Genomic DNA, 12,000 nt, shown 5'->3' with positions numbered 1-12,000 from the left:
CAGCATTAGTCCCTGCCAAGAAAGAATTTCCCATCTGTGTCCCATGCAGGAAGTATATTCTTGTTCTTATTATTTTAAGACGTACATTTTTGTTAATTGTTCCCAACGATTAGCATTTACAAAATATGCTAGGCTGCAATGAGAGTTCAGGAGAGTCCATCTCAAGTTCAGCACATGTATGTTGTTAGACCAAATGTTAACCATTCCAGCATTGTGTCGCTAATAGATTTAACAAGTAAAACAAGCCTCAGAAAGTGAGAATTGTCTTGAATGGTCAATTGTCTAGACGTCTTGAATGGTTTTCCTGTTTTGGATGGGTTTATTAATTCTTATCTCACTGGAAAAGGTTCACTTGAACCCGGTCGACTGTCTCACCTTTTCAGTGATTTCTGATCACTGGTTGTAACACGACTGGATAAAATTTTCCACACTTCAACTTCTACCTCCGACAAAGTTCTGCAGCTTGAGGCATGTGGGCTTCCTGTCAGAACATCACTGCCTTTGGCATAGGTTCTCATGATGAGAAAATCCAGCGACAATTATGTACACAACCGCATGTACCCAGTTGGCCATGATCGCTGGTTGGCTCTTTTTCTCGGATTAAGATGAATCACGGTTTGATTGATTGGGTGTCTTTTTGGGCCATTTTTTTCATGGCTAACTAACAACAACATCACATGAAACTTTCTCATAGCCATCTGACAAGGAAGTAGCATCCAGTGATGGGTCTCGGAAGGATTCCAGCAGAGTGAGTCAAGGTTGGAGGACCCGCCGTGGAGCGAGCCAGTGTTTGTGCTCGGAGCGTGAGGCGACATGTTGAGAAGCTGGCGCGGGAGAAGGGAGTTGGGCTATAATTAGTGGTGTGAGGAATAATTGCAAGCGCAGGTACACCTACTGCTAAGGGCCCTCCCCCATGCTGGAAAGAAGGAGAGGGAAAGTGAGAGTTATGGAGGGCACTGTTCTTGAACTGGTGCTACGCGTGGGGCTTTGTTGCTATCATGAGGTCAGCTGCTTCCTCAGGATTTACCAAAATAGACAGAAAAAAAGACACGGTCTTTAATGATATTTGCATATTAATGGAACCGTGTTTAAATCATCCAGAATGAGCAAGTAGTCTAGCCGACAGAAATAATTGCACATCAAAAAGTATTTCTTTCTTAATTTATGTATTTGTTTAAGTCCTGAATACACCTTTACACCAGTGAAGGAGCCCCATGCTTAGTGTCTAGCATTGCACTTAGCCCCAGAGAGAGTGAAGTTGTACCAGCGGGAACCTACCTTTTTGCCCGTGAATGCCTCATGTAGGCTTATCCTGCCAAAAAAAAAAAAAAAAAAAGGCTGCAAACACACACTCGCGTGTCATTCCGTAAAAGCACACACACACAGACATGCATAGTCAGGCCCTGCCATAAAACACACATCCTCTAACACAGACGTACACAGAAACGGCCCGACTGGGCTGTGTGGGGCTGCTTGTGTCGCGGGCCTGCCCTCGGCTGTGTGGTCCGCGCCGGGCTCCTGGCTCGCTCTGAGCTGCCACTGTGCGCCGCCGCTGTAAGTGAAGTGTGCAGGCCACGAGTGAGGTCCAGCACATCCACTCAGTCCGGCACCACAGAGTTTATTTTTCTTTTTTTTTTACCCCGCAGCCGGGAGAGGAGCGGCGGCGAGGCCGATGACATTGCTCCTGACGGGACGTGGCCGTGGCGGCATGGGGGGGGCGAGCGGGAGCGAGGGCTTCGGTTGCAGTCACGGCTGTTGGCCGGGGCTCCAGTGGTGTGCTCGAATACCACGTCTTTATTTCCAGGGGCCAAGCTGCTTGGCTGGACGTGGACCTTTCTCTTTTTCTCTCGTGATGAATGGACCTTTGTCAAAAATTTCCAACTCCTGTGGTAGCTGTCCTTTCAGAGCTCTGATCCGTAATGAATTATAAAAGCCAGATCCATAAACTACACTTCCCTGGAATATGAACGTACCTTCGTAAATCTTCACTCGAAGTATATTAGTTACATGATCAGAGTCTTCTTTAGCAACGTGGTGTGTGTGTTACTCACTGTAATAAAGCAAGTAGTATTATTAAGACTAATTCTATTTGGATAATGAGGAAAGTGGATTCCGTGGTAAGAGGCACTGCAGAGATTAGAAAGTGAAGGGTTGTACTGGTACTGTGTACGTTGATTAATTTTTTTCCATTAAATCCTTTATCGGAAAGAAATGCTGCATGGATCAAATGGTTTTTGCAGGACACAGAGCATCAACAGTCTGAAAGAAGGAGAGGAAAAACGAGAGATATGTTCTGGTTCGATTTTGAGTTTCACCTGTGCTGACAGGAGAGGGAGGCGAAAGAACGAGAATGAAGGAGTTTGAGTAGAGAAAAAAGGGGGCTGATCCATTCTGCTCAGCCAGGCAGAAGGATCCCTAACACTCGAGGCCAGCACAGGTCAAGTGATTTGGCGCCTCGGGTGCATTAAAGCTATTTACCAGAGGGATTTATGGGCTTTGGCATGGCCTGCTCTTTTATATGCATTGGAACTAGGTGGCCATGTTTTCTGACCCTCTCATTAAGTATTTACAGAGTAAAACAGTATTTTCTTGGGCATTAATGTTTTGGCTGTGTGTGCATATGTGTACCAGTCCTGTGAGAAATTTGTCACAATGTTGAAAAAGAAAAAAATACATACTGGGTACATTTCTGAAATCATTGCGCCAGTACATATTTATGTTTTTGAAATATCGCACCAGTGAGCAGTGACACCATGTGAGAAAGCGTGAGCTCAGGATTTTATATGAGGCTGAGGTATTTTACAGCACGTCTTCATGAACAGAGAGCCCTTATTGATGCATGAGTGGTCGGACCATGGCCACTCTTATTGGGGTGTGCTGCCATCTTGTGTATGGGTGTAGAATTGCAGCTAAATTAAAGGCACCCACAGTTAAACGTCATTGGTGAGACGCTGGTGAATCCGCGGTAGCCATTAGATTATCTTAATATTTGATGAATTTGCGTTTGTCCATTTCTGTCAACCAGTGTCATGACATTAGTCAAAATTACTATTGTTTTGCCAGTGAATGAGGAGGGGCTGAAGCTCAGACCCTCGACACAACATGAAGGGTTAGCCACAGAAAGCAGCCAGTGTTGCCATGACTACAGTCACTGCGCTACTTGGGGATAAAGATAGAAGGGTTGGGTTCAAATGAGTTTAGGCATATCGGTGAAATACAGGCAACCTTTAATAATCCTTTTTTTTTTTTTTTTACTTTTAAATGCAAGACATATATTCTAATATCCTAATCTTATCAACCTATGGCATTTATTTATCTCGTAGACCACAGTGACCTTCTCTTTGCACAACAGACATTTAGTCACAAAACCAGAGATACTGTTTGCATCTTTCGTTTCTGTTTCACAGTTTGCTGTTTTACTTGTTGTGAGACCGCTGCTATATTTATAAGCCTGTCCAAAGGCCTCTGTGGACACTTCATTGTCTCTTTTTCTCATTCACTCCATTATGGAAGTCTATGTTTGTCCCTCAGGCTTTGGGCTGCCAAGACAGGACATTTGCCTCAGTAAGAATGCCGTGTGATCATTACAAAGCACTCAGAAAACTTTTGCTAGTCTCCTCTGGCCATTTTTTGGTCTTTGGAAGCAGGACTGCACACTGAGTTTTCAGCGGCTTCTTTTGCTCTATTTTGAGCCTCAACTATAAAAAGACGCTACCAACGAGTGACTGGGCCCAGATAATCAGATCAATCGAACTCCCTCTCGTACCCTGGACACCCACGCTCCCCCCACCCGTCTTAGGAATTCGCAGATTACTGAATGAGAGTTGGGATGGTGTGAGGCAGATCTATTTTTTTTTTAAGTGTGTGGGAGGGAGCCATATGTCTCATGAACCAGGCAGCATGTGTGGGTTGCTGAGGTCTGCCGAGGTCCCCGCTTCTGTCTGATCATTAACAGAAAAAGATTTATTAATCAGCTGGAGTGTTTCTTCGTCGTAGAATCAGATTCCTTGAGCTGAATAAGTAGGATTGTGAAACCATCTATTATACACCTTTATATTTTGAAAGCAATCAAAGTATATTATTTGCACATGAATCTCAATAAAAATATATTAAACAATATAATAAACCAGAGAAATGCAAACGACGTCAGATGCCAGGTGACCAGCAAAACCAGCTGAATCATCTCTTCAGAAACACAGCATAAGTCTTTGTATATAAATCAAATGAAGGCTCATCTATGAAATGGGGAGATAATGAACAAAATAATAACAAGAAGTTCTGCAGATATTTACTGGTTGGTGTTTTAGGGAAGAACATTCTGCACAGGATGAAGGACTCCGCCTTCTCCGTTTGTAAAAACATTCCAGCCAAGTGAGAGAGCCAACAAGCCTGAAACTCCAGAAGCAGCCCCTCTCCTTAGTCCCTTTCCACATTCGCACACACACACACACACACACACACACACACACACACAGTCAGAGGTTCCGAATCCAGCAGGAAGCACCAGCTGCAAGTTTGAGCTGGAGTACGAGGATCCTGTAGGAGCGACTCTCTCCAGCTACGGAGGCCCAAAAGCACAGCGCCATGCGAGTCTTCATCTCACTCTTCCTCCTCATCAGTTCCACCAGGCTTCATCCCTCCTGGGCCCAGTACCACTACCAGGGCCTCATGAACTACCTGGAGAACAGGATGCAAGCCATGGAGGTAAGATGAAGCGACTCAGACGTCTACTGAATCCTTTCCTTCCAGGCAGATTACACTGAGCGAGCCGTAAGATCTGAACAATCGACTTTTGAAGTTAGTACTTACTTGGGAAATGGCCGTAGAGTCAGTCTGAATAGAAGGAGGGTGGACGTTTGAGGAATGGCAGGGAGGGCGGGTGGCACGGAGCAAGGGGTGGGGGGGTACAATGGCTTGCAGGCCTTCCGTGAATCTGTGACGAGTGCCAAGCCAAGAGTTAGTTCCAGCCGCGGACGTCCAATTAGTGCAATCTCTGGCCTGCTAATCAAAGTGTCTGAAGCCCCAGAACAGAACACGCCACCGCGTGCTGCCTGCCACTTCTCGGCAGCCTCCACTCCCACACCCTTTCCACGCTGGTCTCCACTGCGCCTCCTCAGACACTCATTTGGACCACTGATCAGCGTAAAAGAAAGCAATCGGGGGTGATGAGGAGGTTGGATTCTGTTTCCCTGGACGATTTTCCTCATTGTCCCTGGCATTGAGTCAGTGTGGCAGCAGACAGGGTCCCCCAGGGCGGGCTGCTTCCGCGAGCTCAGCTGTTTTCTTGACGCTGAATTGAAACCACTCGAGGTGCTTCTTGTTCTGTGGGGTTCAGCAGCTGAGGTGAGGGAGCGGGGCTTTGAAAATGTGTTTTCGGTTACGAAGAGATTGCACAGCGTAATCGACTTTGAAGAAACTGCAAGGTTCACGATTGCTTCATTGCTGCAAACAGAAGTTGATTTTCATGGAGACTGTTAAACACAATTATCGGCGGAACTCATAACCTTTTATTGCAGGCTAATCATATGAAATGAAATCACATATCTCAGAAAAGCACATTTAAATGATATATTGTTGTAAAATACTAGCATACGAATTATATTTATATCCTTTTTATATTTATATTTTTAGATTTATATGTTTTACCTTTCAATTTATATCTATTAGATCCATTATGATTTTATTTTCTTCCAGTCAGTGTAGAGTTCTTGCCAGATTGCAGGAATGGTTTGTGCTGCTAAGTCATGTGGATAGTAGCAATTGGGCTTTTAAACGTTTTTTTTAAAATATCTGAATATCTATTCTAGCTATTCAGCCAGCCATGTAATCAGTTGAATATAAATAGCAAGTAAATGCCAGAAAAAGATTTAAAAACCAGGGCCATATTTTGGCATAGCAAATGACTAGATGAACTAGTCACATATATTTTAACTGTCTAGGACAAATGGATAAAGCTGATCAAATGTATAAAAGAAATAAAAGGAGGCTGGAGGATCCTTCCAGTGCTGAATGAGACTGCAAGGTGCTTATGTCCAACAAGAGAGTTGTGCAGGTAAATGCGCAGTGTCATTTTGCAGCAATTCATTATTATTTTAAGGAATTGGTACAAGGCATGCAACAAGTCTCCAGATATTTTATGGACAGTGTACAATGATGGGGAAAAAGCATTGAAATATGGCCCTTAGTCGGCTGGTTTGAAATGTTTCGAAAGAGGCTGCTCCTCATTCTACTGACCGAAGCTGTTGTAAGGAGCATCTAAGATCTGTGAAGTGCAATCTGTTCTGTTGAGACTTACTCAAGTCATCATCTTTGTAGATTGCCTGTGTGCTAGCATCAATTTCATGTGTAGTCCCCTTCCTCAGAGACCATCTGTCTCTCCCTGGCCACTATCGCGTGAAACCTCGTGAAATTGCAGTCTTTGCCTCTGGCTTCCTGGTTGCTTCAACATACAGGTTCTTTAAAAGCGCACAGTCGATTCCCAGCACACAAGATTGAGTCGTGCTATAGAGCACTGGGCAAATTGAGAATCTGGCCAGTTTAAGATTGGGAAAAGGGATATATGTTACATCTGTACGGCTGGTTTGGCACAATTATTATTATTCTTTAGTAATTTATTTTCAGCGAATTGCACATTCAGAAGTCATGTTCCTTTTTTTGTGTGAGGTAGATTATATAAAAATAAATATAATATACACAAGGTATAATTTTTTTTGTGAAATACTCCCTTCATTATTATTCCTCTCAGGGACAGATCAATTTTAATTAAATTTAAAGTGAAGTGATTGTCACATGTGATACACAGCAGCACAGCACACGATGCACACAGTGAAATTTGTCCTCTGCATTTAACCCATCACCCTGAGTGAGCAGTGGGCAGCCATGACAAGCGCCCGGGGAGCAGTGTGTGGGGACGGTGCTTTGCTCAGTGGCACCTCAGTGGCACCTTGGCGGATCGGGAATCGAACCTGCAACCTTCTGATTACAGGGCCGCTTCCTTAACCGCTAGGCCACCACTGCCCCATCAGCTGCTTCACAGTGCTGTTGAAGCAAATGTCTTCAAGAATGGGCTTTTCATTCCTGTCCAATCTCTGAGTTACAGAGGGGAGAATCCCATTAATCCCATTTTCAGCCCCCCTCTCTATCGCATAGCCAATACTGTACTCCCAGTGACAACAGGCCTTCGGTGGCTGGGGCTTGTTACTTTTCCAACCTTGATGAACTGTGGCATGATTATGCTACACTTGCTAGGGAATGGAACACTTTCTCCCAGCATGCTGTGCCCGGTCTGGCACGTTTCTTGAGGTTGAGTCCACTGATTAGACACTTGATGCTCTCCAGCTGGATCAGGGGATCCACTCTGCAAAGTTTTTGACGTGGGCGGCCCTCTCCAGGTCCCGAGGGATAAACAGCTCCAGGTGTCTTAGCCTCTGATGTAACATGGTGCCGCGTCTCCCCTGATGACAGGAACGAATCTCAGTGTGGCAGGAGCAGGCGGTCCGTTACGGCGTCGACCTGAAGGAGTTCCGGCAGCAGGCGGCTGACGTGATGGAGCGGCTGGCCAGGGACCATGACAAGCTGCGCCAGGAGCTGGACAGCGCGGGGGGGAAGGTGGAGCGCATGGAGCGAGAGATGGACTACATTGAGACAAAGAACCCCCCGCCACCCTGCAGCAAGGCCGAGGACAAGATGGTGGAGCAGAAGCCCATGGGCAAGATGAAGAAAACTGGAGAGTTGAGAGGTGAGGAAACATCAATGTGGGACAGTAATCGATTAGGAGAGGAGACATTACAGACACATCACATTACAGGAACTCAGTAGGAACATGCTGCATGTTCCCTTTTGATCTTTTTATCCTTGACACAGGCTTGGCTGCCGAAGCCTGGTTATATTTAGCCCTCATTTATGCATCATACCAGGTTGCCAGTCATCCGTCTGGAAAACCACTTTACTGGAAAATAAGGTACAGACACGGAGTGCATTCATAACCAGATTTCATGGCTTCTGCGTGCACAGCAAGAAAAAATCTAATTTAACACTGCATTCCAAAACGAAATGTTGTTCTTGCATTTTCTTGCATTTCACACTAGTGCCGTCTTGTTGGAAGAAGATGTGCTCCTTTGAACCGTCTAGATTTGTGCACTTAGGATGTATGGAATTTTAGCCAGATAAAAAGGATGTTAAAGTTCCCACAAATCAGCATCATTGTTCCACAGTTGACTTGGAAGGATTGTAGATGACTTAACCAGATTGAAAAGCAAGATCAGGTGACTATAAACAGTCGGTTTGAATTTGACGTCGCTACCCACATATTCGCTCTCTTGCTTGTTTGCCTTTTCACCCCTTGATCCTTTTCTCCACTAATCCCTGCCAGATTTTTCCAGAGGAGGACAGGAGGAATAGCAAGAAGAGGGAAGAATGGTGCAGTTTAGAAATCGGATTAATGCCGGCTACTAGGCTTATCTGACAGAGGAGGGACCCCAGAATATATTTATTTGGCAGCTTTATCACGTATGCATGCCTTTTATTTTAAAACAAAGACCACAATTGCAAATAATTCTGCAATGTTTTATTTAAAAGTCTCATGGAAGTCCCCTGAAATGATGGGAATAGTTTTCCAATTATTGCCCAAGGGAAATAAAAAAAAGAGATACATTTGTGGATCGCCCCTTCATTTTCATTTTGATAGCAGGGATGCCACTGACCTTGTGCACTTCACTTCTGGGATTTTTTTTTAAACTTGTTGCTAGAAATCGTTCAAGAGAAAGGAAAGTAACTCTTAATTAAAACTTTGGATTCCTCAGAGGCGCGGAACAGAGGGGTCATGCGAATTCATTCCTTTTTCATCTCCACCTCAATTTTACCGGCTTCCAGCTTGCTTGCTCCTCTCCCCTTTGATTAGGCCACGCTGAATTCATGTAAGATATTCAGCCGAAGAACAGATAAATGTCTGCACACTCAAATACAACATCAAAGCTTGTTAGTGCAACAGCATTTTTTCCATCAAGGAAATGCCATCACGTAACACTTACCGCATCGCAGCGCTGAGTGCACAAGCAGGAAGGTGATGGATGAATTGTTGTCTGGTACCGCGGGCTGAATGAAAATTATTTCAAGATGGCTGCCTCCGTCTCGGTTCAGTATTAAACCCCGGAGGGCTACAGTCCTACATGGTTTTTAGCTGATCCCTGCTCGGTCATTCTTCGGAGGTTTCAAATAATTAGCATTTCAGTTGCATCAGGTCGGATGAGTTGCATCGATTGAGAACATCAGTTTCCTGTTTTCATGTTACACTGAAATAGATATGTCAGGTATAAACAGGTGAGAAAATCTCAGTTTCTCCAGTCTGTTCCACTGGAGGGATGGATGCCACTCTTCTGAACGATCTTCCCTCATTTGGTGACTTATTGATGACTTTCTCATACATTATCAATTTAGAAGAAATGTCCTAAAATCCTATCTAAATGATCCTAAATTGTCACATCTGAACAATTTTAATAAAATTTGCTTTAAATATATATATTTTATACATATATATTTCAACACTTAGTGTTAATTGATTACTAAATGATTTGAAGGCATGTGGCATTTTTTAATGGCATAATAAAATCAGCAAGATGTTTACAGCCTTCCCGGCATCCAGCGTGAGCTGGGCACGATTGCCGGTCCCGGGGAACTGAGTGCAGACCCCGGCCCTTCCCGATTCCTTACGTAAGGTTGAGCCACGAAAGGCCCCCAGGAAGCAGGGTCTGGTGCTTTGTTCAGTGGCACCTCAGTGGTACCTTGGTGGCTCGGGATTCGAACCTTCAACCGGCAACCTTCTGATCATGGGTCTGTTTCCTCACCTTCTAGGCCACCACTTCCCCTGTTTCCCATGATCTAGTTTATTGTATCTTGACAAAGAAAATCTAACATTAATGTACCTAATATAACAGTCACACATATCCTGAGATACTGTCCTCTCACTTAATAAGCTACATAATGTTATGAGCGAATAAGCAATGAAAGTCTGTTTTATGTGATGATCTATCAGTATGGCAGTATATATTTGTCCTCAGAATGGCGTCACTTCAAATTTACGATGTCAGCAAATCCATGCAAACAACTGAAAGAGGTTTAATTTTTTATTGAGATGTTTTTTTTGCTTAACTTTTCAGGTTGTATGGATCTTGTGTTCAGCATAAAAGCCATGAAGATCCTGAAACGCATGGGCAGCCCCAAAGGCACGTGGACCAGAGATTCGGTCACGGCAAAAGTCTATGCTTTCAATGGGACCGCGGATGACACTCTGTACGAGTTCAGCTCGGTGCGCGCTCTCTCCTCCTCCTCGGACCCGCGGGCCATTACTCTGCCAGTGTTCTGGAATGGTACAGGCCACACCGTGCACAACGGCCAAGTTTACTATGTGACTGAGGGATCCGAGCTGCGTGTGATGAAGTACGATCTGCAAAACGACTCGATGGCGGACAGCGCGGTTTTCCCAGTGGACGACCACAGCCCGGTCTTCTCCCTGAACCAAGAGACAATTGTAGACCTGGTCGCCGACGAGGAGGGACTGTGGGCCTTGTATGGCTCCAAAGACAAGGTCAGCCTCGCCCGCATGGATGCCAACACGCTGGACATCGAGCAGATGTGGGACACGAGCTGCCCTCGGGAAAACGCTGAGTCAGCTTTTATGGTCTGTGGCACTCTGTACGTGGTGTACAACAGTAAACCCCCCAGTCGTTCACGAATACAGTGTGTGTTTGATGTGAATGATATGGTAAATGCTGAAGAGGCTCCTTTGCTGTATTTCCCCCGACGATATGGGACACACTCTAGCATCAAGTACAACCCCCATGAAAAGCAGCTCTATGCCTGGGACGATGGATATCAAATCCTATATAAACTGTCCATGAAGAAAAAAGGTGTCTTTGTAAACTGACCAATCTATGACTGCTTGGCTTAGTAACGTTCAATTTGACATTGAAATCCAGACTATGCAATGTTATTAAAATTATAATTTGTGACAAATGTCACCATGCAACAAACATAGGTCAAAATGGTTAATGTAGCACATAATGTATTGCCACTAAAGTCAATTATCTTAAATTAACAGTACTACATTTTTATAACTACAGAATGTATACTTATTTGTGCAAATGAAGAGCACTAAAGGTCTCACAATAATCCAACAGTCTGTTCTATTTATAAAAACGACCACTTATTTTAGCACCAGTGAATATTATCAAATGTGATATTCTGGCTGCTTTCTGCTCTCATTTTACATTTATTTAGCAAGTAATTTAGAGATTGCGCCATAGGTTTCCATCAAAATTCTGCAGCAGAATAAAATGTCCTTGACATTACATGTGTTCTTCCTCCACAACTGTGGGTTTAACTGCGTTCAAGGTAGCACTCTGTCTATGAAAACAGATTCAGCACCTTTGCTAAAGCCATCCTGCGAGTGTGTAATTTAAAACCGATGACAGAAAATCACAGGTAGATGTCCTTATTTCAAAAGTCCTCTTTAAACGAATGATTTGCACTGAAACCCAAAATTGCCAACTCTTTAACTAATACACACATGATCACAAAGTCAATGGCATGTCGGCAAACTGTGACATGGCTTTTAAATGGCCTGATTGTCATTGACTGCTTAATTATGTGCTCGATTTAATTTCTGATGTCACCACACAGATTGCAAAAGGCCACAGCATATCTATCCCAACAGCAACAGATAATGAAAGAATAACTGTTTCATTTTTAATCCACAGGCAGCTAATATTAAAGCTTTTATTAAGGTCACCTTTCGTTCTGTATTGAATCACGCTAACCGCAATCATTTTTCAATTTTGATCCATTAGGGCTGATGCCTGCAGACACTCATAGAGAATACTGCTATATACGGACGTCAGTGACAATGGTAGCGGCATCCTGTCATTCAGACTCTATAGTATTGGTTTATGTTCTCAGAAAACACTAATAAAAAGCTTTTGATTTATTAAAGTTTATAAGTTTATT

The 12,000-nt window shown here is 43.9% G+C and overlaps 1 protein-coding gene across 1 annotated transcript; it reads left to right on the top strand.

The window, feature by feature from the left end:
- Nucleotides 1-4,314: 4,314 nt before the first annotated feature.
- On the top strand, nucleotides 4,315-11,980 carry LOC114798107 (olfactomedin-like protein 3B). The gene is made up of 3 exons (XM_028993527.1): nucleotides 4,315-4,704; nucleotides 7,465-7,738; nucleotides 10,155-11,980. The coding sequence occupies exons 1-3, from the start codon at nucleotides 4,585-4,587 to the stop codon at nucleotides 10,919-10,921; spliced, it is 1,161 nt and encodes a 386-aa protein (XP_028849360.1). The 5' UTR covers nucleotides 4,315-4,584; the 3' UTR covers nucleotides 10,922-11,980.
- Nucleotides 11,981-12,000: the final 20 nt, after the last annotated feature.

This window comes from Denticeps clupeoides, chromosome 10, assembly GCF_900700375.1.
Source record: "Denticeps clupeoides chromosome 10, fDenClu1.1, whole genome shotgun sequence".
In the NCBI taxonomy this organism is placed as follows: domain Eukaryota; kingdom Metazoa; phylum Chordata; class Actinopteri; order Clupeiformes; family Denticipitidae; genus Denticeps; species Denticeps clupeoides.
The sequence above is the reverse complement of the archived record's forward strand: the minus strand, read 5'-3'. Positions and strand labels throughout refer to the sequence as shown.